The 26707-nt window shown below is 33.5% G+C and overlaps 1 protein-coding gene across 2 annotated transcripts in view; it reads left to right on the forward strand.

Moving 5' to 3' along the window:
• LOC126751324 (putative uncharacterized protein DDB_G0291812) overlaps nt 1–26707 on the forward strand; it is a 132527-nt gene that overhangs the window by 49745 nt on the left and 56075 nt on the right. For both annotated transcript variants that reach the window (XM_050461507.1, XM_050461506.1), the window contains exon 3: nt 14774–15317. In XM_050461507.1, coding sequence (XP_050317464.1) covers nt 14774–15317 — 544 coding nt within the window. The remainder of the gene's footprint in view (nt 1–14773; nt 15318–26707) is intronic.

Below are 26707 nucleotides of genomic sequence, written 5' to 3' on the forward strand. Positions count from 1 at the left end.
TTTCTCTTTTATTATTCCAAAATGTAAATAAATAAAAATAGAAGAAGAAGAAGACAAACAGCAATAACAAATCACAAGTATTGTACGTTTCAGCGAAGCGTTTTGATTTTTCAATTTTTGTTTTCTTCCGCCATTCCGCTGTACTACCTGCACCTACCTGTGTATATGCGTATGGGTGTGTGTGTACGTACATATGTATCCAGTTGCCGAATTTCTCAGTGGCTCACACATTTATAGGGTCAGACTTGCTCTATTCTGCGCTTTCATGAATAATTTAATAGCAGTTGCACTTTATAAACTCAAATGTTTGGGTGTGTGCGTGTGACTGTCGAGCTTTTAGCCGTCATTTAATAATTCGTTTTAATAGCTGAACTGATCTTTGCGCATATGGTGTGTGTGTGTGTAGATATCTCTTTTGATATCACTTTGCATATCGGCTGGTCAAATGAAGGCAAATGAAAAGTGAAAGTTCTTGAAAAACGACGTAATAAATTAGTCAAAGCACTTTGCTGGTAGAAAAAAAGGGTTGAAATGTTTATAAATACATATGTATGTTGCGAAGACACAAGTGAAAGATGTACATATTTATCTGTAACTAACATATGTTTCGATGGAGGTATATATACATGTATGTAACTATATACATACATATGCCTCCAGAAATGTCTTTTACTAAAATTTGTATGTGTAAAAATAAAATGTGGGCGGGAAGTAAACCAAATCATTGATGATTTTGCTTATAATATATAAGAAGAAACTCCTATTTGAGAAATTTAATGTGATTAAAAATCTTTGCAGACTTTCTTGGCTAATATTTTTTCAATTTGAACAACTTTAAGCATTTCAGATCTGTAGAAATTTATTCATGGACAACTATAATACGCTCAAAATTAATATTCCGAATTTTTAAAATATTAATATTTTCCTAAAGTGACACCACTGTGCTTATTCTCAATCAATATTATTTCACCTTGCCTCGGTGCGTCATTATTCAATAAAAATATTTTATTTATGTTGCTTTCTTTGTTGCTGCGGCAGGGGGCGCACCAAAGAGCAGCAAGCGTCTCATGAAATGTACGTCCAAAAGCCCGCAAATAAAACACAAATGAAACAAAAGAAAAACCAAATGACGAAGAAATCCACAAAAATGTAATTTAAATATAAGAAGCTAAAAATAATTTACACACGTACACGCACTGCACGAAAATATTGGGTGCGACGTTGCTTATGAGAACTATGTGACCTTTTATTTTTAGTGTAGCATTTTCATTTTTTGTTAGAATAGTAAAAGTCCTCTAGGGAAAATATATTTTTGTACAGTTTTTTGCTATTTTAAAGTCACAATAATTTTTTTCTAAAAAATTTCACGGCATGAAATATTTTTCAAAAAGCTTCCATTTATTACAATAGATAATTTTTCTGAGTAATCTTGATTTGTGTAATGCGTAGAAAATTAAATATTTTAATTTCTGTACATTTTTTTAAATGAAAATTATAAAAAAAACAAGACGAAACGTTATTTTTGGTGGAACCGAAGCTATCAAGCCCTTCACAAATAACAAACAATTTTATACAAAGACTTGATTTTGATCAGTCTGTTTGTACGGCAACTATTTGCTATAGAGGTCGGATCTAATCTATTTATTCGGACATTTTACCGTTACCTTGAAAAATAACCCTTACCAGATTTCGTGGAGTACCTCGTGAAATAAAAAAGATTTCCATACAACAACTTGATTTTGATCTGTCAGTTTGTATGACAGCTATATGCTAGAGAAGTCCGTTATGAACAATTTCTGTGGAGATTATACATTGCCTTGGATAATAATCCATGCTAAAATCGTCAAATAAAGAAGTTTTATAGACAAGTGTTTTGAGTAATGAGCAGCCTTTTAATGAGAAAAGGGACTGTGCAAATTTTCAGAACGATATTGCAAAAACTGAGGGACTACTCAACTCGTCACGCTGATCATTTGCCATATATTTTAAATACCCTTCGACTTTTACTTTTGGGTGTTACAAATTTCATGGACTGATCGGGGCATAAGAATTGAAAGCGCTTCGTAATTTTCATACTATAAAAAATAATTCCTTATTGGTTGTTTTATTGAAAGGCGGAAACAAGTTGAAAGATGTGATCGAGGAAATTGATCTTAGGAGAGATAAAACCATATATTTTTGGACCACAGAGAATAATTGGCAAAATTTTGAATTTATTCATAGTATGTATTCAAAAATCTTTGTTGGTCAAAACTTGTATCAGGCACACGAGCAGGATACTTCTCTGGTTATCGCCAAATAAAAGGTAACTTGAACAATTCTGTTTTTGAGGTGATATTGAGGAATTAATAGAATATACCAATTGAATTGCTGCGTTAACTATCAAATCCATTAAATTTCTGTGGATACTGGTGGATGAGTCTCATGATTTTCAGAGTTCAAACTCAGTATAAATAATTTGAGTACCTAAAGGGAGAACAGTAAGCAAAATAGCGGACGGTTTGATCTAAACATTCTCCATAAAATGTTCAAGACCAATAATTTTCTGGCTGGTTGGAATAATGGAAGTTAGAGAAACCAACACAAACAACCAATAGTGAGCTAGTGTGAATGATTTGGAAAGCCGAAAGACTTATATTTTTAGGAGAGAAGAAATTTTTTAGTTACAGTAGTTACAGCCTTCAGTCGGTTGAGACAGGCTGGCTTCCAATGCATTTAAATAAATTGAAAGCCTGAACCACATGTTAGTGTGCAACTTTAATCCGAACTAAACCTCCTACCATCATGTACCGATCCAGTCGATACCAAGTCAAGTATTAAGTCGTTAGGATGTTTGAGCAATGCTCGTACGTACAGGAAGTCTCACTGCATTCACCTAGAAGTGGGATTTTCTTGACTCGCCTCCGTTGGTCTCTGATACTTCTGAAAAGGTAGTGAAACTTGTTATCTTTATAGCTATAATTATTCAATATACAGCAATTACATTGCATTATTGACCTGTTCGAGAGCTTGTGTTTATAATTCTGCTTCCGCGACCACAGGTGCTACAATTTTTACTAAAATCAAAAGTGAAACTGCCGCATTCTCTAAATTTTTTACAAGAAACCTCTTTGGTGGGAAAATAGTTTATATATAAATAAATAAACGGGTTATAAATATATATTTCAGGTGAAAGAAGTAGGTTACAGTGTTTTTGAATTATAAATATTCCACATATTAACAAAGTTAGAGCTTGATATTGCTCTTAATTATAGCGCAGACCTCGAATAGGAGTGATGCCAACGTTGTTAATGGGTTATATACAGTTAGAATACCGAAAAACGCGAATTTTCTAGATTTTTTTTGAGAAAACTTTTAAATTCATTAATCCAAAAATTTTTACACATATTATTTTATTTTCTAACTGTATTTTAAGACATAGTATTAGCAAAAATATTAATTTGGAAAGGAAAATTGGAAAGGATTTTCGGGAGCTCCTCTCAAAAAAGACGTTTAGCGGTGACCACTATATCTCTGAAAACGATCATCTGAAATTAAAAAACCAAACAGAGTTCGTTAAAGTAATGTTAAGTATAGTAATTAATTGAAGGAATAAGCGAAATAAATTTTTTTTTGACAAAATGGCGGTTATTCAAAAAAAAAAAAATGTCGTACTTAAATTGTTTATAAAAAAAAATATTCATCAGTGTGAAAAAATCTTAGACTAATTACGAAAAAATGTATTTTGTAAGCTCATGTTAAAATTTGAGACTAATCGGTTTAGCCATTTTCGAGTAATGTTGGTCACCAACTTTGAAAACTCCATTTTGAAAAAAAGTTAATCGTTTGGAATGCACTTTGCGTATACTCTGAAATGCCTTTTCAAATTTGCTTGTAACTTCGAAAATATTCATCGATACGATATGAAATTTTCAGTGTGTCTACTTAAATATACATATGTATGTAAATTAAGAAATATATGTAAATTATGAAATAAACACGATTTTTTGAAAATTCTAGCTGTATATAACCCTTTAAACATAAAAGAACTGAAACACGAGACAATTTTTTAAAAAAAATATTTTTGCCTTAATTTGAAATTATTATTATTATTTTTAATTATACACATCTCTTTGCCATATTTTTTTGTTGTCACACTGTCACACCCTGTACGCCAAATTTCGCCTTGCCTCATTTTAATTTTGATACATTTGAGGAAACAGTTCAAGTTCTTAACTTGCCGGAAAATCATTTAATTTTTCGCGCTGCCGTTGTGATTGTGTGACTTTCGCCGATTGCTCCAATTTGGGGCCGATAAAATGTTCGAGAAATTTTTTGAAGAAATACAAAAAAAATATTTTGAATATATTTAGATAAGCAGTGATTAATTGAGAACAAAGAGCTGAGGGGAAATTAAGCGAAAAGTGTATAAGTGTTCAATTGTTTATGCTAAATTTGTATAAAAAAGTGATTATTTATTTACACGAAACTTGTTAATATTTGCTACAAATAATACGAGGTGTAAATTAGGTCATTACGAGTTCGATGAAAAACAAAAAATAAATTTAATTACTGAAAATAAATGCGTATATGCGGTATGCATAAATAAGGTGCGAACAGGCATAAATATTTCGCGATGCTTGTGAAAGTAAGTGGAATGTTCATAAAGCACATGCTTATATTTAATAAAATGAAAACAAAAAAATTAAAAAAACAAAAGATTTGGAAGAAGAAGCGGCATTTATGTGGAGAGAATTGGCACACAATTCATGCATACATAAATATAAACATTTTTATACTTATATCATGTGGAATGTGTGTGTGCGAAACTGCGTGGGTCAAGTATACGCCGTGTGTGCATAAACATATTTATGACGGAGTGCGAGGAATCGGCTAAAACATGCATAATAGCTTGTTTTATATCTGCTGATGTATATAAAATACAAATATATATATATATTGTATATATGTGCTTACATATGTTTATGTGTGTATGCATGCCATGCAAACAAATTTGTGCTATCTCGCTGAGGTGAAAACAGCTAAAATCGCTAGTCACGCACATCATAAGTTAATTTGCTTATGCGAGAGTACTAATAAACATATAAAGTTTAAGACACACACACATATGCGCTCAATTTTGCTTATAAAGTTATTACCATTTTTGGCACACCCTTCGTCAGAGCGCGCTTACGCTTAAGCGCTGACGCTGACACTACTGTTGACTGCCTCCACAAAAGTACACAACAATCGGGCTAATGAACTGACAAATTTGTAGTGGCTAATTTCAGTTTTTTTTTGTTATTTTAAGTTTTCTATATTTTAATTTTTTTTTGTTATTTTAAGTTTTTTTTATATTTTAATTTTTTTTAATCAAAACAAAAATTTAATTTTTATTTAATTTTAATTTTTTTTTATTTTTTTGGTATTTCAAATTTGTTTTAGAAATTTTTTCTTTTAATTTTTTAATTGTTTTTTGGTTTTATCTTAAAATTTTTTTTGCTTTTTTTTTAATTAATGGATTTTTTTTCGTGGCTCACTTTTTGTTTTTGTTTTTGTTTTATATTTTGTGGGCGTTTGTGTGTATTTTGTCTCTTCAATAATTTCTCCTGCCTCTAAATTGATTTTGCTGCAATAATTCCGTTGACGTCTTCATCATTTAATATTATGCTATAGCTATACATTAGGGCGCTTCAAAATTTTTTTTGAAATTTTTTTTTCAACTCTTACCAGAAAGAAATTTTTAAAGTTTGTAAAGTAAACTTTCTGAATATGTGATGGTTATTTTTGAGAAACGAAAATAAGTTGGTGAAATTTTAGTTTGAATGAAAAAACGAAAATTCCTATGTTAAATGTATGGGAACCTTAAAAAAAAATAGCGACCCCTTAGAGTTAAACTACAGCGCCTGGCTTTAGGGAGGATTTTTTGTGTGTCAATCACTAACATTTGAGGGGGTAAGAGTTGAAAAAAAAAATTTAAAAAATTTTTTGAAGCACCCTACTATACATATGTATGTATATATAGCTAGGTATGTAGGAAGGCTAGTATTTTGCCGTAATTATACATGAATGCAGAGGTGTTGAATTACGAAAATTAAAAAAATATAAATCAAAGCAATATTTATACAATAAATCAGCAATGTATTTGTGCCAACCTCTGCTGCTAATTATAAACCAGTCAGTTTTGTTAATGAACTTGAGGCTTCGTTGAGTGAAATTCATTTGCTGAAGTCTCCACAGAAAGTAGAAATGCACAGTATACAGTGGTAAATAATTACTCGAGTTTTGTCATTTAAAATATATTTGTAAGCAAAGTTAATAAACAATATATCTGCGAAAAAATGCTGGTACTTTCGATCTTCACATAGAAATTATAAAAAATATAATACAAACAAAAATAATTTAATAAAAAATATAAATCTGACATTGATGTATACTTAGCATTCTCAAATGTCGAAAATTTATCATGCATTTTTTCAAAAATAAATACATTCTATTACTGTTAAAAAAATATCTAAAAAGCTATCTTAATTACATATGACTAATTGGTCTTTTTTGCTCTCGTGAAATAATGAAGACTAATTGAATCTTAGAAATTCTACAATAAATTTTCCTTGGTGACAACTGACCACTGTAGATGGCGAACGGGTTGAGTACATGACTATGGCATAGTGGGTTTGAAATTAGGTTGTAGTAAAGCAGTAGTCCATCGAACATTTTCTCACAGTGGAAAGGGTTACTAATATTCCAGACTAGGTCTAACGTCTGAAAGTGTCTCATATTTATTATATGTTTCTGCTCTAAATATAATACTTTAAACCAGAAATAATGCCATTTGATATTATCGAACAAAGCAAAAACTTGGCTTCCAATTAAGTTTGCATGTTATAAATGAGGGAAAAAGGTTTTCTTATTTTGTTATAAAAATATTAAGTTTAATTTACAAAGCCATATCTTTTTAAAAAATTATAAATTTTATATTTCAAGAACACTTGCTCAAATTTGACATTAAATATCTAATCGCTTGGCCGAAAAATTTTATAGAGCAATGAAATAAGAAGGAAACGTGAATGATGATCATAGTTTTACTTTTTAGTAACTTATATAATAAATTTATTTATGATAATTTCCAATTTGATCAAGATCGAAATATTTCGATTCTGGTGGCAAACTCATATGACTCAATCGTTCGAAATATAATTAGTTAGGTCCAATACTTAGCCGAGTTCGTATTTGTCATGAATGCTGGAATGGCGTGAATAATTGTTTGTAATGTACGCTGTAATACTCGAAAGGTCCCCGGCTTATCATAGTAAAATGATTTTTTTTTGCAAAATTCTTTTTTTTTTCGTCATAGATCCCCATTGGGGTGATACTCTGATTATGGCGATCCTCCAACTTTTCGATACTATTTTTGTGGTGCGATTTGTCCCTTGCTTCAAAGTACCTTCATCACCTTTTCATTCGACGAAAACTTCTTTCCAGCGAGGATTATTTTGAGCTCTGAGGACAGGAAATATTCATTGGGGGCCCGATCTGGAGAATACTGGGTTTTTGCCATCGTTTTCACCGGCTTGTGACACGTTGCAATGTTTCCATCAAACAGCAGTTCCTTTTTCTTCAAAAGCGGCCGTTTTTAGATTTTGCCCTCCAAACGGGCCAATAACGGTATGTAATAGTCGCTGTTGATGAGCCTTCCTTTTTCAAGGTAGTCAGTGATTGAAATTATTCCCAAAATATTGACGCAATTACCTTGCCATCTAACTGTTGTATTTTTCTACGCTTTGAAGCTGGTTCATTGTGTGCCTCGGATGATCATCCATTGGACTTCGGAGTGAATTGATGGAGCCATGTTTCATCCATTGACATCTCGGGTTTACTACATTTGAATATTTCCAAACACTGCTCCGAATCGTCAACTCGTTATTGTTTTTGGTGAAAAGTGAGCTCGCGCGGCACCCACTTTGCACCAACCTTCCTCATACTCAAATATTCGGGATGATATGATGTACACGTTCAGTTGATATCTTCAGATTGCCAGTTATCTCAAATAACTTCACTTTACGATCATTCAAAATTATTTATTTATTATTTATTATTTATTTAGCAAACCAATCCGTGATGGTTAATTTTCCTGGGCAGTGTCTGTCGTCATCAAGCAATGTGTTTCCTTCTATTATGTTTTTTTCTTCCAAAAAGCAATATTTTTTTTATTAAACACATAACTCCTTTTTATCCACATATTCACAATAATAAAAGTTGCTTCACTCAAAATGTTTAATTCACAAACTCATAATCCGAAAGCTGTCAAATTAATAAACGTGATTTATGCAGGTTAGGGTTAACTATATGTAAGAATTTAATTCTAATAACGCCATCTACGTGTCATGGTGGGATTTCAATTGGTTCAGAACATTCCATTTTTACAAACATTGTATATTCAATATTCAATTATATAATTTCATTATAAAACAGCTACACCACAAGTTCACAGAGTAGGTTTGATTTAGTAGTAAAACTGATAAATAGCTCATAAAGCATTAAAAAATATTTTTTTCTTTGAAAATTTCGTAAACTATTTTGTTTCTATTAACTTCTGTTTCAAGACTTTCTCGGATTAACCGTGTATTTTAAAAAAGTAATAAAAATGTTAAAACAATTGCAGTAAAAATGTATAATAATGGGAACTTTTTTACATAATGAGGTGTTAAATTGATATTATTGTATCATAATTACATAAAATATTCACTTCGCTAATAATATCTCAGCAATAACTATTAAAATGCAAATAGATCTAAACAATAAAAAATATCAAACTTTCCATTCAGCGAATTATTGAAAGACAACGAAAGAAAGACAACAATAAAGTTTTTGCATAACATTCTGCTAATAAAAGTATTGTATTGAAATCCTACCACCTACCTACATATATACATACTAAATACAGATAATATTCGCACCTTTTCTAAAGAATTCGAAAGTTATTTCCTTGTCTTGATATTCAAATGATGCTAACATGGAATGTGTATACGTATTATGACTTCGGGTTATCTATATGAGAAATTTTACCAGATATATGGAAACAATAGCCCGGAATCATTTGGAGGAATTTGCATCTGTCTATTGAGGAAGATCGCTATTAAGATCAAACTATTAAACGTCGCCTTTCGAATTTCGAGAAATATATTTCAGGGTCTCGAGATATGTGATTTCATCTAAAAGTGGGCGGTGCTACGCCCAACGTCCAATCATACACTGGCTCGTATAAAGCCTTCTCATACCGTCTCGGAGGTAAATTTGAATGCCTCTGGAACATCTACCGTTATATGAGGAGTGTGCGGGGTTATCCTCCGATAGGAGTTCTTATAATATTTGAGCTGGATTGGTTGTTGCAGCCTTAGTAGTTTAGAATAGGAAACTTATTAGAGGGAGGGGCCAATTTTTCAAAGTTTTCTCCCATAGGTGGCCCTTGCTACTGCGATACCCTGCGCTAAATTAGAGTTTTATATCTTAATTTAATGCTTAGTTATAGCTTATAGCTTTTTGGCTTTTTGTGGGTGTTGCAGTGGTCCGATTACGCCCAACTACAAGCTCGTAATTTCTTTTTTGTACTAAGAAACCCGCATACCAAGCTTCATCAAGATATCTCAATTTTACTCAAGTTACAGCTTGCATGGACGGACGGACAGACAGACAGTCACCCGGATTTCAACTTTTCTCGTCATCCTGATCATTTATATATATATAACCCTATATCTATCTCGCTTAGTTTTAGGTGATACATACAACTGTTAGGTGAACAAAACTATTATACTCTGTAGCAGCAGGTTGCAAGAGTATAAAAACATACTTATAAATCTGTTTATAGTACATTTACTCAAAGTCTAGCTAATAAACATTTATACATATATACATATTTCTGAAGATCTGACAATAGTCAGAGCTAGCACTTATTTATATCCGTTCACGGACTGGCAAAATTATTTGAGGTCTGTTTTAGAGCCTTACAACAATAATAGAAATAAAACTAACTTCCAATGCCAGCGATAGTCAAGAGAATCAAAAGAATATTTGCTAATAGAACTTCTATTTCTGAAACAGCTATGTTGCTCTATAAAAATACCAAGGCAATGTATAGCATTCATCAATAGGGATGATGTGATTTTTACAGCTTTTTTACAGATTTGTCTCAAATTTTGTCAGTGTGTGCAATTTGGTTTGTCATTTCATCAAGTCACGTTTCATTTTGGTACAAGACTTAAAAATTGTTCAAGATTACTTTGCAAATTCACGTCCTTCCAAAATTGATCTTCTCAGATGAGACTCATTTCAAATGAAATTGTCGCTATTGGGGTGAGCGTTATACCACGAAGTTGACCGGCGTTTTTCTGGAATTTGATAAATTCGATCAGGACGATCTAAATTCCCAACAAGACGGCAAGACGTCTCATGTTTCACGACTAAACATGTACACATTGCGAGAAGAATTTGGCGACTCGTTAATTTCGAGAAATGGCTTAGTCAAATAATCGTCAAGATCATGCGATTTAACATATGTAGAATATTTTCTCTCATGGTATGTTAAATCAACGTTTTAAGGCAATCAACCAGCAAAATTCCAGCCGAAATGCTCCACCGTGTCATTGGAAATTGGCGTGAACGGGTGAAAATGGAACCGTGAAGAAAAATGTGAGACGCTTTATAACTGCTTAATATCATTAGATATTTGATACATATCCATCAAACCATCAGTGGTTTTGCGACTACATCTCAATCAATCTCAAAGCTTTCCTCTGGAAAATTTATTGGGTAGTCGAAAAAGTCGTTTTGTATTTTGTAAATAGCTGTCGTTGCAGTCGTATATCTCCAGTGCTACCAATTACATTGTTTCGTACCATATAGTGTTGGAAAGGTGAGATTTTAAGTTTAATTTAAAAATTAAATTCGGGGAAATTGAAAAAAGTTACCACTGTTCAAAAACGAGTGAAAATAATGAAGAAATTCGCTATATTCGACTACCCATTATAATAATAATAACTTAAAGAACTTATGAATTGTTTTTTGCTCAATAAAAATCACACTATATATTAAAATTTGATGGCACGCCAGCAGACAGCGAAAATCCGCGGAATGCCCGTAAACATTTTAGATTATAATTTTCCTTGTAACAACTACTTAGAACTACATCGAACTACGCGCAGGCGGACAGGCTTCAATATGTAACGCTCATCAGTCATCCTTCGGTATTTTTTCCTCAAATTCATAACATATTCTAGAACATCGCTTAGCGATTAGCACAAATACTCCAGCTAATGCTAGATAAATATTTAAACAGGTATGAGCTTATATAGAAATATTGTCGTTCACGCTTGTATTATACATATGTACATAAATAATATAAATGTGTGTGTATGAGACTATACTCATTTAAAGTTAGATATATTCAGCCTTGTAAGCACAATCCGGTTTCATTTATTGGTCAAGACTAGTCGCGGTGTTTTGATTGATATACTCGTACTTGGTGTTGACTGCAATGACTGTCGTGCATTTTACAAGACAGACTGTACGAGTGCAACTACTTAAATACTACTTACTTACATACATATTATTAGTGTTGTTGTTGCGACAATGTAATCATAGTTCTTGCCTTTTTTGCAAATGTTTCTTAAAATATTTATGTTGTGCTGCTCACTACAAGAACAACAGGTTATATTACAATTGCAATTACAATTCAATTTCTAGAATCGTTAAATTTTCACAAAGCGGTAAACCACGCATAGAAAAAGAAAAAAAAGGTATGCATATCGTAACCATATGGAAGAAAGATTCACAATTGGTATTGCCAGTCCAGTATTTTAAAAAACTAATTTTTTTTGTCGACTTAAAGTACACTTTGTTGTCCCAAAACTTTATTCATTTGGTAGAATTATGAAAAAAAGTGTTTGTCTGTTCGATTCGTGGCAGTGTTGCAGCGTTCGGGTCTTTCAGCTCAGGGCGACGATGCTACCCGATGACTAACCAACGTAACTTTTTGTAGTTTGAACTGTAGCTTCACTGTAACATTTTCTTCTAAACCGTACTTAGATTAATTTACTTTATTTTCTTCAACATGTCAATAGAACAATATTTTAATATGTATACTCTTAATCATATTTATTAAAGCCTGAAGAGAGCAATTTGACGCCTATTTTATTTGCTCCCAGAATAAATTGTCTATGCTAAACCCCTTAAGGAAAGCCTGGTATGAAATAGAAGCCTTAATTTTGATTTAATAACTACTTTGTGCCTATAACCCTTCGAAAATATGTATATGTTACTGTTTATTAGGTATTGAACTAAATAAGTATTAAATGTCAGCTCTCTTGTTTTCAAGTTTTTATCTTTTTTAGATCGCTTTTAAAAAGTTCCTCAATTTTCAAAAATGTTCTTATTTAACCATAACATCTAAAAAGATTAGTTAGTTGAAGGGGAAGTTGAGAAGACAACTGAGTATCAACAACTCAGCGATGGAAAAGTTGATAGTAGTAAAAAGTGTATGTGGACCCGATATAAGGGTGACACTATAGTATTTTCAGTAAGAAGACTATAAAGATCATAAAAATTGTGTAAACCTTTTTTTTATGACATAAATATTTGATTTGAAAATATTCGTCGTCAAAAGCCGAAATATTGCGATACAGTTCAATAAGACATTCTTAACAGATTTTGATCGTAAAATACATTGAGCCGATCGCACAAGTTATCTATCTATAAATAGTGTCTAAAAGATTGTAATGACTTGCATAATAATTAGCTGAATTCTTATATTGTGTGTTTATGATTTTTCAATGTCACAATGACGTTCGCTTTCTTCAGTTAGACGATAGTGAAATTAGAAAGTTGGAACTGAAAGTCTTTACATGCTTTAAGCGATCTTCTTGGTGTTGAGGAAACGAATTGTAAGTGGGAAGTTACTTGCGCCATTTTTAGATTATTTTATGATAAGCTCCAACTATTTATGTATAAGTGTCTTTATGTCTAGCGGAAATTAGCGAATGAATCTCCAAAAATAATTGCATAATCAATTCTGCCAAAAGTGTAAAATGTCTCAGATAATTATCTGCTCGTCACAAAAACGCTCTGAACTGCTTTATTGCCGCAAATTTACATAAAATGTAAAAAAGGTTGAAACATATTTTCAAATATGACTTTGTGGGTGTTTAAGCATGTATCTTTCATATATTTAGTTATCACATGTTATAATTATGAAAACAACCACATTTATTTGGTTGAAGAATGCGACTCAATTTCACGCTTCCACTTCCTCAAAGCGCGTACGACTCGTACAATAAACACGCTTAACAATGTAAGCGGCGAAGAAGAAGTAGAAGCGAAAGAGGAACGTAAAACATCTTGTAAGCGGTAAAAGCGAATTATTTCAATAAAGAAGCGACAATATGTTATGCATAATGAAAGTTAAATTAGCATTTTTAACGAAAGTGCTGACTGGGCGCTACTTCTACATGCAAGTGGTCGTGTCTGTGTGCGATAAGCCGGGAAGTACGTGTGTGGGTGTGGTGCGTTAACGACGCTGGTGACTACTCTGGACTTTTTCGGTTTGTGAAGTGATCAGTTGAGCTCTTGAAAGAGAGATTATCTTGGATATAGCAATGTTTCTGCATGATATGAGTCATATATGTACATTTATAGATATAGATAGTATTGAGTGATGATTGGAAGTTTTGGTATCTAGCCTTAGAATTTTAATTCCATAAATATGTATACGTAAATTGGAGTGCGGTTAAGTTCTTCTTCGCTTGATATATGCAAATTCACAGTAGTTCTGGTTTCTCTACGGTTTGCAACTGGAGGTAACGTACTTTTTGTGATATAGAGTTCATCTAACGTGACCTACTCAGCTGATTTCTAAATTTTTTATGACGTTCTGGTTACTTATACTTCCGCTTTCCGGGATATTTCGGAAATGCACGGACAAAAGCTCATAAATTTGCCGCCGAAACTGTTTTTTTGGTTGAAGAAAGAAGAAAACGATTCGCGAAAAATATCAGACGAAATTGAAACAATTAAATTTTTGAGGTAACACTTTTTTAGTGCTTTAAAAGGGTTGCCTTATGCTATTTTTTATTTTGTGATGAATTAAAAAATGATCTCAATGGACTTCAATCTATCAACATCAAACTGATTTAGAAACGATTTCAGATAAAGATGTTTTAAAAAAGGGTTGTCATCTACTATTTTTTATTTTTTCAAACTGATCAATTAAAATAAGCTCTTAATGGGCATCAAACTAGCTTAAAGTATTTCTGCGGCAGGTATTTTTGCTTAGGCTTGCCAACTTAAAAAATGTTAAGATATTGGAAAGATATTAGAAATAATAAAAAAATTAAATTATAATACAATAAAATTATTTGGTAATCATTTTAATCTTCAAATAGGTGGCAACACTACTTGAAAATACACTACTACAAAAATCTTCTGAAACTTTCTTATGCTGATGTCTACAGATTACTTTAATTTAACCGTTTTGTAGAATAAAACAGTTTTACAATTGGCAACCATACTCAAAAATATTCTTCCCAAAAATCTTTTCTAAACGAGTTTAATTAAATAAAGAAGCTATTTCGCATTTTTCCTTTATAATTAACAAATTTAAACTTTTTATAATTATAATAATATAATTTTTAATGAATTACTTTAATTATAAAATATAATTTAATTAAGTAATATTTTAATTTTATAAGCTATTATTTACAATACTTAATTGTTTCAACTTTATTTTTTTTTGTCTCCGCAGAATTTTGTCTATCACCGATCTGCCACCTTTGCCAAAAAGTCTTAGTGGTATCAATAAAATGCTCGGCTCCGATTCGGGTTTGATCAGCGACGATGCCGGTGTCAATATGGAAAACCAAAACAACAATCACAACAACATTAGCGCCGGTAGTGCGCAAAGTTTGAGCAACAGCAATCTGGACAATAGCGTAGAATACCAAAACGGCGATAATAATAATAACAGCAACAACAACAGCAACAGTACTACGAATAGCGTTAATAATATTGGCAAAAATGAATTGAACACAGCGAAATTGTTGGAAAGTAACGAAATGGACGTGAGCAACAAGTCAAAGACATCGAATGCCGCACCACTACCAACCACAACAACAGCAGCGATAGCAACAACAAATGTGAAAGAAGCAACCACAACGGCAGCGTCAGCCGCAGCGGCGACGCCCGCGAAATCAGGCGTCAGCTCGAACGCCGCTGGCGCTGGCGGTGCGGTGGCGAGCGTGACAGGAAGCACACTGGATACGCAATTAGCCATTTTGAGAAAAGAAATGGTAAGTGTAAGCCTAATGCCTTTTTGTTGTTTATGGTTTATTGTGGTTTTTTGTGGTGGTTAAAGACAACATACAGCGGGAATGTAAAATTGTTTCGCATTACCAGCTCAGTGTGAAGCCACAATTACTGTTAGCACACATGCAAACAAACAATTACTAGGAATGGTTAGCGCATGCGCGGCGGAAGACCGGACGTCAAAGTGCTTTACTTGCAAATGCTTTATACACATATTCGGCTACATGAGCTCATATCATTTGAAATTTATTGAACCCTACACGTGCGATCGGCGGATGTTCTGGGTGCTCGTAGAGCAAGGGGCGTTGACCCACACGATTTCTAGCTAATGTTTTGAGAAGTGTTAAAGAAAGTTAATTTGGTTGTAGAAAAGTAAAGTAAGAGAGGTGAAAATCAATGTAGGTTTTCTATAGTAAAAGTCTCTTATACTTAAATAAACAGTTTTAGTGATTTTTATTTTAATTTTCTAACCGATTTCTTCCTATTTATATCGTATAGACGCTCTACCATAGCGTTACTTCAGCTAGTCCTAGTCGTCTCAAACTTGAAGTCTTCCAATCTAGTAATCTGCTATAACTACTCGTATGCGATCTAATGGATTGCTTCTTCTTTGTTGACGTAGACATCGCTTATTCGGTTACAGACGTATTTACAACAGCGCACCACTTGATTCTTTTTTTCATTGTTTGGCGCATATTGGACACTCCAAGGTTCATTCGGACGACATGATCTAGCTAGCGTAGCCGGTGTATCTTAATTCGCTGTACTATGTCAAGGCCGTCGTACATCTTGTACTGCTCGTCATTCCATCGACTGAGGTATTCGCCGTTGCCAATGCGCAAAGGATCATAAATCTTCCGCAGAACCTTTCTCGAAAACTCTTCACGCCGACTCATCAGATGTGGTCACCGTCCATGCCTCTGCACCATATAGCAGGATGGGAATAATAAGTGACTTATAGAGTTTGGTTTTTGTTCGTAGAGAGACGACTTTACTTCTCAATTGTCTACTTAGTCCGAAGTAGCACTTGTTGGCAAGAGATATCATGCCTTGGATTTCGAGGCTGACGTCGTTGTTGGTGTTGATGCTGGTTCCAAGATAGACGAAGTTATCTACGACTTCAAAGTTATGACTGTCAACAGTGACGTGAGAGCCCAGTCGCGCGTGCGACGACTGTTTGTTTGATGACAGGAGATATTTCGTCTTGCCCTCGTTCACCACTAGACCCATTTGCTTCGCTTCGTTATCCATTCTGGAGAAAGCAGAACTAACATCGCAGGTGTTGAGGCTAATGATATCAATATCATCTGTACACTCTTATAGAAGATAGTACCTTCTCTATTAGATCCTTAGGTGGAAAAAGTCGCACGAAAGGGAGTCGCCTTGTCTGAAACCTCGTTTGGTATCAAACGGCTAGGAGAGGTCCTTCCCAATTGTGAAGGAGCAACGTGTTGCTCAACGTTAGTTGACATAGCCGTATTAGGTTTGCGGAGATAAATTCGACGCAGGTGGTGTGTGTCGATTCTCTTTTCACTGGTCTTTTCCAAGATTTTGGTGCATCTGGTGAATATCTGGTCAGTTGTTGATTTGCCAGGCCTAAAGCCACACTAATAAGGTCCAATCAGTTTGTTGACGTTGGGCTTTAATCTTTCACACTATTCGCTCGATATAACCTTATATGCGATGATGACAAGGCTTATCCCACGGTAGTTGGCACAGATTTTGGGGTTTCCGTACTTGTGGATTGGGCAGAGCATACTTAAAATTCAATCCTCGGGCATGCTTTCGTCCGACCATATTCTACAAAGAAACTGATGGCTACTGCGGATAATTTCTTCACCACCGTATTTGAGTAGCTCGTCTGGTAATGCATCGACCTCCATCCGCTTTGTTGTTCTTCAGACGCGTGATTGCTATTTGAACTTTTTCATGGTCGGGCAATGGAACGTTTGCTCTATCGTTATCGATTGGGAAATCGGGTTCACCATCTTCTGTTGTTATGCTTTCACTGCTATTCAGTAGGCTGTAGAATTGTTCACTCCATAATTTAGTATGTTCTGGGAATCAGTCACTAGATCACCTCTGGTGGTTCTACAAGAATATGCTTCGATCTGGAAATCTTCTGTTAGTCGCCGCATCTTTTCGTAGAACATTCAACCATTACGCTGTCGGCCAGCTGCATTTTTCTAAACAATATACTAGCTTGGTACTATTGTTAATGCTTTATACATTCCTTGACATGTTCTAGCTGTTTAGCGAAGTTGGCTTTCCCGAGCGCCCTCCACCAATACATCATAAACCATTAAAGATTTAATCACGGCTTCGTAAACCTAAAGCACAGCTTTGCGTGATAGACCCCTCCGCTTCCATTCATAGCTCCTTTAAAACAATGTATGGTGTGAAGTGGAGAGTTCCTACAACACGAGGAGGGATATATCCGGCGTTTTATATCACCTTTTAAATAAAACTAGTCTCGTTTTATTTGGATTGTCAGCTAAGCCGATTTCTTCGTCCAATTGGTTAGCACATTGGGGTATCTTGGGGTTGACTCGTAGACTTTTCCTTTAACCACGAACGCAACATCCGCACTGATCCTCGTTCCACAAGTTCTTTCAATAGGTCGTATAGGACCAAGGTGTAGATTAAACTGAAGAGAACCCCACCACGGGGGTATCATTGACTTGTCATAATGCTCGCGCAGCGCTTTACTACTCCTCGATAGTTTTGTCTTAAGGGGTCAGTAGGGTAATCTGGGCTGTTTTTTGCTATTTTTTTCATAGAAATTTTTATTCTACAATAGAACTTTTTTCACATATCATGAGGTATATCGTGGAGTGTATAAACAAATTTTTTTGGGAATTTTTGATGACATCTGTCGGAGAAATGGCTGGGTGAATGAGATGCGTTTTTTCACTGGCGGACACGATTTCTCATGTTTGGATCATCTGAAACAGAAAAACCCAATTTATTTTTAAAATATACGTGAATGGTTATCGTTCCTTCTAGAATAATGTAAAAATGTTGATAAATAAAAAAGTAATTAACGTTTTTTTCCCCCATGTTTTTTACATATATTTTGTCATAATATTGCCAATAAATTATAAAAAATTATGAATCTAGTAGCGACGAAAGCGAGGCGTTTTATGAACATTAAAAAAAAAAGTGAAGCAAATCGGTTGAGTAGTTCGACCGGAATCATGTCCGTTAGTTTAAAGAAGCGTGTGTTTGAGAAAAACGCGTTTAAGGGGGTCATCCCATGTGATGGCCTGTTTTTTAGGGATTTTTTAGGATTTTTTTTCTTCGACCAGTAAATAGATAGAGATTTAAGTTTAATACTATTTATTAATATATATTTCGACAATATAAATATAAATTTTTAACTAAAAATATTGTGTATAACTGAAGTTACAGCGTTCTGAGCACCGCCGTCTCGAAAAAATGAGCTTGCACTTCCTCCACAATTCCGGCTGATTGGCTTATCTGAAAAAAAAAACAAAAACGGCGTTTTAAACTGTATGCCTAAATGCACGGAATGAACATTTATCAAATGAATATACAAAAAATTGGACTTTTGGTAGACATTTGAAATAAAAGTTGCGATTTTTCCGTTTTTTTTTGTGTTCTTTGCGATAATAAAATAGAAATTTTGCAGATTTTCGATGGATAATAGTTCATTCGATGCGTTTATATGTGTTGAGTATGTCCTGTAAATTTCAAGTCATTCGGTCAAGTCGTTTTTGAGATAAGATGGAGGAAAATTTGAAAAACACAGTTTTGAGAAAAACGCGTTTAAAGTTTCAAGTCACAATAGGCTCCAACCGTAACTGCCAACTCAGCGCTCCGAACAGCACTTGCTTCTACCTGCTGTATCTTTAAAACGACTTGGAATTTTCAAAAATCTCTTTACAACCGTATTCTAGACATGTTAAGATAGCAATTTATGAAAAAAAAAATGATTTTTTGAGCCCATCACATGGGATGACCCCCTTAAAGTCTGAGGTGTGCACTACGAGCGCTCCGAACGTCGAGCGGTATTACTATTTTTGGGCCTTTTACGAAACCTTCCAATGTATAAGGGAAGACAATATAAGAGATCTTTTATAGATTACATCGGAGAGATTTAGATCAGATATTTTTTCATCTCATTAAAGGAGGAGATATGCCAGTTTGCGCTGATTTTTGAGTATGCGAGCTCGGCAACGTGATAAAAACTATTAGATTTAAGTCCTAGTTCATTTATTATTATTACTTTTAGTATCAGAATTAGCTGAAACAGCGATATTCTGAAATAATTATTATAAATTTCTTATGTCATATAAAATGGTTGGAAGATGTGCTAATAAAGTATGAAAAACTTTTCACTTAGACAATGTTCAAACTAAATTATATTTTATTTCATTTCTGAATGCCATTTGAGGCACTTTATGTATCAACAGTCAAAAGTAGCTATAAAATAAACTCATATTTAATATGTGTTAACTAGCACCATATGTATGTATATCTAAATACAGTGGTTCTAAGGTTGATAAACTTAGTAACTCTACTTTTTTGCATTGATTTACACGCGTTGATTGCAAAGATTTCCAGTTGCCGCAAATGGTTTCTGGTCAAAATCGCGCTTTCCTGAGCTCACTCTGACTTTGACTTTGACTTTGACATGATGTAGCTCCACCACAAACTTTCGCTTAGTACGCATGTGGGTACAACATATGAGCGAGATAATATACATATATATATTGTACCTATGGATATAACATAGCTATATACTAGCATGTAGATACATACATAAGTATATATAAACGCTCTTTTATGCATTTGTGCATATTGATGAGCGCACAGCTAGCCGGCACTATTTTCGTTGCATTATTATTACTTTTTTTTTACAAATTTGTTGTTGTGTAGGTGTGAGTTCATATTCTTTGGAGGCGTACTGTTAAGACACAAATGTTTTGAGACTTTGAGTGATGCGGCCAAAAAGTTACGAGCACAAAAAAATTATATATGTATGTATATTTCTACACTTTTATATGTATATTAAGGTATATTTATACACATCCATAAATATGTATGTATGTCTGCATGTGCGCGCTCTCTCTATCATAGACATCTTCATCCAAACAGCTCGTTGATTGCGCTGCATTTCTATCATCGCCTTTTGCTCTTTGCACGTTGGCTCCTGCACTGCTGTCCATAGCCATTAGTTACTCACGCTGTCTGTCTGATTGTCAGTCAGGCAGTCACTTAGCGCTTGGTGAGCTGTGATTTTATTAGAAGAAAGTGAAATGAGTTGACCTTAAAAGAGTTTCTTCTTTTGCCTTTTTAACGGCTTCACCGTGTGTTGCCACCTTCTTGTTGGTCGCATGTTGCTGCTTTTGTTTGTACGTTGTCTTCTTCTTTTCCACTTGTAGTGCTTGCTTGACGTTTTGGGGTCTTTGGGGGGGAAACAAATACAATGAGTTTTATTTTGTGAAACGTATGAAAAATGCATAAAAATGAGCAAATGAAGCGTACAAATAGAGACAAATTGCAACAACAATGCGCATACACAAAACTAAAAATAAATCAGTAACCCACACACTCACACGAAAAAATACTAAAAATAGTAGAAATACCAACATTTTACACGCACACTTACACTCTCTCATACAAATTAAATATCTGTTGGAGGAGCATAGTTTCGCTGCGTTTGCTATGCGTTACACGTGCACACACATACATTCACCTTGCATCGCATTGTGTTGTTTTCATCTATAAGTTCATTTTTTATTTTTATTGTAGTATACAATATTTATTTCCCACTTTTTTCTTGGCTTTCGTTCGTACTCGTAATTTTTCCATAGTACTCATAAAGTAGCCATATTCACCGTTATACGCATCTTTGCGCATGCGCTTTAGCCATTGTCTGTAGGTTCGTTTGTAAGTCGAGTTTTTGTTGTGCCGCTGTCACGTCGCCACTTGCAGTTTGTTTTGGTGTCATTGCCAACGTCACGTGTCACGTTCAAACTTACTCACTCACCCACATTTGTTAAAGAAAACAAAAAAATTCAACGACATTATCTATTCATATGAAGATTATAGAAAGTATTTTATTTTCCATATGCATATACATATGTATGGTATATGTTCTCATAAAGTTCAAAAAAATAATAGTTGGAGAAATGTAGCTGATCTATTTTTATAAGTTGGTGACTTTTTGGGGGATTTTACTGTCCGAAAGTGCTAAAAAATTGTTGCCTTCTGCGTTTCAATATTTTTCTGTGCGTTGTTTCTGAGTTTGTTTCATTTGAGAAATGATTTTTCTCACAAATGCTTGCTAGAGTGAACCTTTGAGGATGTCTGTTTGAATTCTCTGAACTCTCAGCTGATCAGCTTCTGCTTCCAAACTCGTTAAATCTTAAAAATTTCGCCTTAGCTTTCAAAAGATAACCTTAATTTTATTCTAGGTGAAATATTAAACGAAAAATAATTGAAAATAATAAACTTAATTTCAAATTTCAATCCTCAAAACAAAGTCTAGATATGGTAAGCAAAGTTCAGTAAAATATGTTATGAAAAATTAGTTTTGACACAGGGTCAAATAACATTACAAAATATGTTTCTTTAGTGGGGTTCGATCAAAGGTCTGTTGTTATTAGAGAAGTGGATGAAAGATGGCATGTAAGAGGAGTTTTAGTGTGAGATTCATTATATGTACATATGAAATAAGTTTATGGCGATGATTGCCTATCCCGTAGCCCCACTCGTAACCACTCGTGCACTCGATTTCAATGTTTTGAAACTGGTCGTGAGGACATAAATGACGATCAACATGTGGGGCAATCAAAATCCGTGATCACCGGAAATTCCATCGAAACTGTGCGTGAATTCATCAACATGCTTTTGGGCCGTGCAAAAAGCTGTATTGAAGCAGAAGGAGACTATTTTGAATAAAATAATTTGATTTTGCCGAAGAAACAATTTGTTCTGTGTGTTTTTTTGTAAGTCCTGTTTATTTTAGAACGCACCTTGTAGATATATTTAATAGTTTCGTTCAGTCTGTTGATGTTAAACCTGTGGGAAAACTGAAAAATTTATAAGTCCGTTTCGACAAGAGTCAGTGTTATTTGAAATGGGGTGCCGAGTTAAAATATTTCTTAATCGTTAGTTGTCTTCTGCACACATATTCCGATATCTATTTGCGAAATATTTACAAAATCACTGTTTTCTATGAAAAATATTAAATGTGCGTCGTCGTGAGTTCGCTCGGACAAACAACTTATTTATATTTAAATTGAAATCTTATTCTTACAATAGTCTTACCCACAAAAATAACCAAAACAGCGGTCCTAATAAATTATATAAAAGAAGTACACATCTAGACTTTATTGTCCAATACTATCTGATAATATTGTATTTCATACGGGCTGGCAAAAAAAGGGTTGTTCAGATATTTTAATACAAATGTTTATTATCGTCTTCAAAAATCATCAAAGGAGGCATGCTAAAGCTTAATAAAATTTTCCATACACTTGCTTTCAGTGCCTTCAGCAAATTGTGTTTTTTTCCGATTTCGGCTCCTTTCTCTTTCGTCACTAGTAATGATGAGTTTGATGAATGTAGTGTACTCAGCTACGTTGTGACTTGTCGAGAGCGAACTCTATTCCAGTTTTTGGTGCGAGCATAGAAAATCTTAATACCCATAACAATATCCAAATCATTACCTAAAAAAAAAAACCCAAAGCAATAGCCAAAATAATACCCAAAACAATAACCAAAATGTTAGATTCGAGTAATAAGAAATGCTGATATACTTTGCTATCTCTCTGCTGCCAATACAACGATTTTCAATCGATTTATCGTCATTAACAGAGGTGTATGTGCAACTTCCTTGAAGCAAGTTTTTGATGACTTCACGAACTTCACTGTATGCTTTATGACATTCAAATACTTGTATTCGTGACAAAGAAGGCTCCCTGAAACGCTTCTGCAATATTTTCAATGATTCCGTTGCCGTCATTTCATTGAAAACACAAAATTTTAAGCCCACTTCTATTCAATTCTTTCCATGGTAAAAATCGCGAGACAATTTGTCTTAAATGAACCAGCCCGATCAAATTTGATCAGTTGGTATATAACTCATTATTTAATTTCATACAATTCTACTCACATGGACTTTGAAAAAGTACGGACTCTTACGCTCTGGGAACTATGGTGATCTTACCAACAACGTATTTGAAAAATGAAAAAGCTTTCAAATCTCTAGAAGTAGATATGAATTTTTGTAAACATATAGTGATCTTGTATTAAACGTTTACGTTCTTAAAAGTCACTTTGGTATACCGCTACAGTTGGAACGAATATATATGTATATTAAATAATGTTAACCGATTAATGTCTTGGAAAGACTACTTTCTTAGCTATATACATGTTCTTATTAAAAAAATTGTATGTGAAAGTAACAATGAAGTCTAATTTAATACTAGTGAGCATGCGAACAGCTCGAGTAAGTAGTTTAAGTTGGCTGTTTTTTTTTTAACTCTAGTCTATTTGATTTATGCCAGCCGGTTGTTCGTTTCACTACTCTCCGAGTTCTGGTGGCTTGACAGTTTACTTCTATTTCTTTTGTTTCTGCTTACACAGTAACTAGTAGTAAAAGCTGCTGCACTCTTGCGCCAAATAATTTATTACGAAATTATGCCAGTTTTGACATTGAGTTATTACCAATAGCTAAAAATATCGAGCAGGATTAATTATCTTGACTCGTTCTTGAGCAACATTTTACAATAAAATTGTTGTGCATAAATTCGGAGTTGACTTCATTTGAATTTTGTAGAGCGACTAAAGAAACGTGACTGAATTTTATTGAATGCTGTGAATTGAAAAGAGCATGGCGAAAGATTTATGAGCTGAAGCAAAAGAAAGGGTGAATAAGTATATATGGCTATACATTGGTTCTATACTTGTAGTATATTATAAATGACATGCCACATGTAAATTGTATATATGTATGCATGGTATCCACTTGGCTTGTATGTATCTAATATGCGCGATGTGGGTGTTAGATCGGTCAAGGATTCTTGTAAATCATTTTAATTTAAATTAATTCTTCGTTTTTGTTTTGTGGGTCAAATATTAATATATTTTTTCACCCCACCAATAATATTAGTTGCAAAGGTGAAGTTAATTGCATAAATTACAAAGTATATTCATTTTGCTTCGCTGATCACTACGTATTGGTCGTACAAAATCAAGATTTTCAAAAATAATAAAAACCACTTTTCCAACTCACAATTTGTTTAGTGCTGCTTGCCATAAATTAACAGCCAAACTAAACGCGGCGGACAGCAAAAATTATCGGCAACATTAAACAAGCGGCAACAAGCAATTTGAGAGAATGAATTGCAATGCGTCTGCGCCGCTGCTGGCGTCGCCAACGCAGCACATTTCGTGCACAGAATATCAGGTTAAATAGATGCAAGACAAAGAGCAGCGAATTCACTGGAAAAAACGCTATCAACCAACTGGTTATTGATTCACTTCGCCAGCTGTAGCAACCATAAGTCGTTGCAGTCAACGTCGGCAGCAGCAGCAGCAGCAGAAACAACAGCTATTGGATCTGAATGTTAAAGCGCTGAAATGCAATTATAAACGGAGTTTAGAAAACCTGCGCAAAAATGACAGTAATTTACGTGAATACAACGTTGAGAAGTGGGTGGGGAGAATCAAGAGGGTGGCGGGCGTTGGTGCGCGAGGTACGAAAGGCGGTCAAAGCGTGAGGTGAGTTGCTCACCTTAGCGCTAAATGGCGCACCGCGTTTTTTCTTTGTACATTTACTAATACAGAAATATATATACATACATACAATATAGTTTATTAAGTGGAAGCGCTCATCATGCGACTTCTTGGCCAAAGACATCGCTTTCCAGCGCTCGTCTGTTTTCGCTTTTATATTACTTGACTTTTGCTTTTAGCTGTTTGGGCAGCGTGGTGACATTTGAATTTATTGGTGTGACACCACCGGAAAGCGTTTTGTGCCAAATGTCAGCGAGTAGCAAACTTGAAAAAAAAAAAAAACAAGAAAAAACTAAAATAAATATACCATTAATTAAAATAAATTAAAAAATTAAAATAAATTATAATCTATAAAAAAATATTAAAAAAACTAAAACTAGGTTTAAAACAAAATACAATTAAAAATAATAAAATAACAAAAATGTTTTAAATTTAAAAATCTTATAAAAAAATATACATTGAAAGTAAAAAAAAAATATATAAAATGAAAATAAATTATAATCAATAAAAAAAATTAAAAAGATGAAAATAAAAATTAGATTAGAAACAATATCAAAATTAGAAAAAAAATATTAAGTCTTAGAGGAAAAAAAAACAATTACAAATTTTAAAACAAACTTAATGGTACAAAAAATATGCATTAAAATAAAACATAAAATAAAAAAAAAAACAAACTGAAAGGAAAAAATTTGAAAACAATAAATAATTTAAAAAAATATAAAAATGTCAAATTTAATATGTAAATATTATTAATTTAATTTATTTATTTCCTATTTTAAACATTCAAAAATAACTAAAAAAAGAAAAAATGTTAATTAAAACAATAAGCCGGACAAAATTAAAATAAAAAATAAAATTAGAATGGAAAATATATTGAAAAAGAAATTAAATATTGAATAAAAATTAAAAGAACATCAGGATAATACGGTAAAACTTGGAAATAGATAATTTGATTTAAAGAGGCAAACTAATTAACTGAAAACTATAAAATAATTAATTTTTGCCCAAAAACCTGAACAGGAGAGGAAAATCTTAAATATAACAAGTAAGGAAGGGCTAAGTTCGGGTGTCACCGAACATTTTATACTCTCGCATGATAAAGTGATAATCGAGATTTCATTATCCGTCATTTACATATTTTTCAAATACCGTATTTTTGTAAAGTTTTATTCCGCTATCATCATTGGTTCCTAATGTATATACTCGTATTATACAGAAAAGGCATCAGATGGAATTCAAAATAGCGTTATATTGGAAGAAAGCGTGGTTGTGAACCATATTTCGTACATGTCATCAGGGTGTTAAGAAAATATTATATACCGAATTTCATTGAAATCGGTCAAGTAGTTCCTGAGATATAGTTTTTGGTCCATAAGTGGGCGAGGCCACGCCCATTTTCAATTTATAAAAAAAGTCTGGGTGCAGTTTCCTTCTGCCATTTCTTCCGTCAAATTTAGTGTTTCTGACGTTTTTTGTTAGTCCGTTAACGCACTTTTAGTGATTTTCAACATAACCTTTGTATGGGAGGTGGGCGTGGTTATTATCCGATTTCTTACATTTTTGAACTGTGTATGGAAATGCCTGAAGGAAACGACTCTATAGA

The sequence above is a fragment of the Bactrocera neohumeralis genome, chromosome 2, assembly GCF_024586455.1.
Source record: "Bactrocera neohumeralis isolate Rockhampton chromosome 2, APGP_CSIRO_Bneo_wtdbg2-racon-allhic-juicebox.fasta_v2, whole genome shotgun sequence".
Lineage (NCBI taxonomy): Eukaryota > Metazoa > Arthropoda > Insecta > Diptera > Tephritidae > Bactrocera > Bactrocera neohumeralis.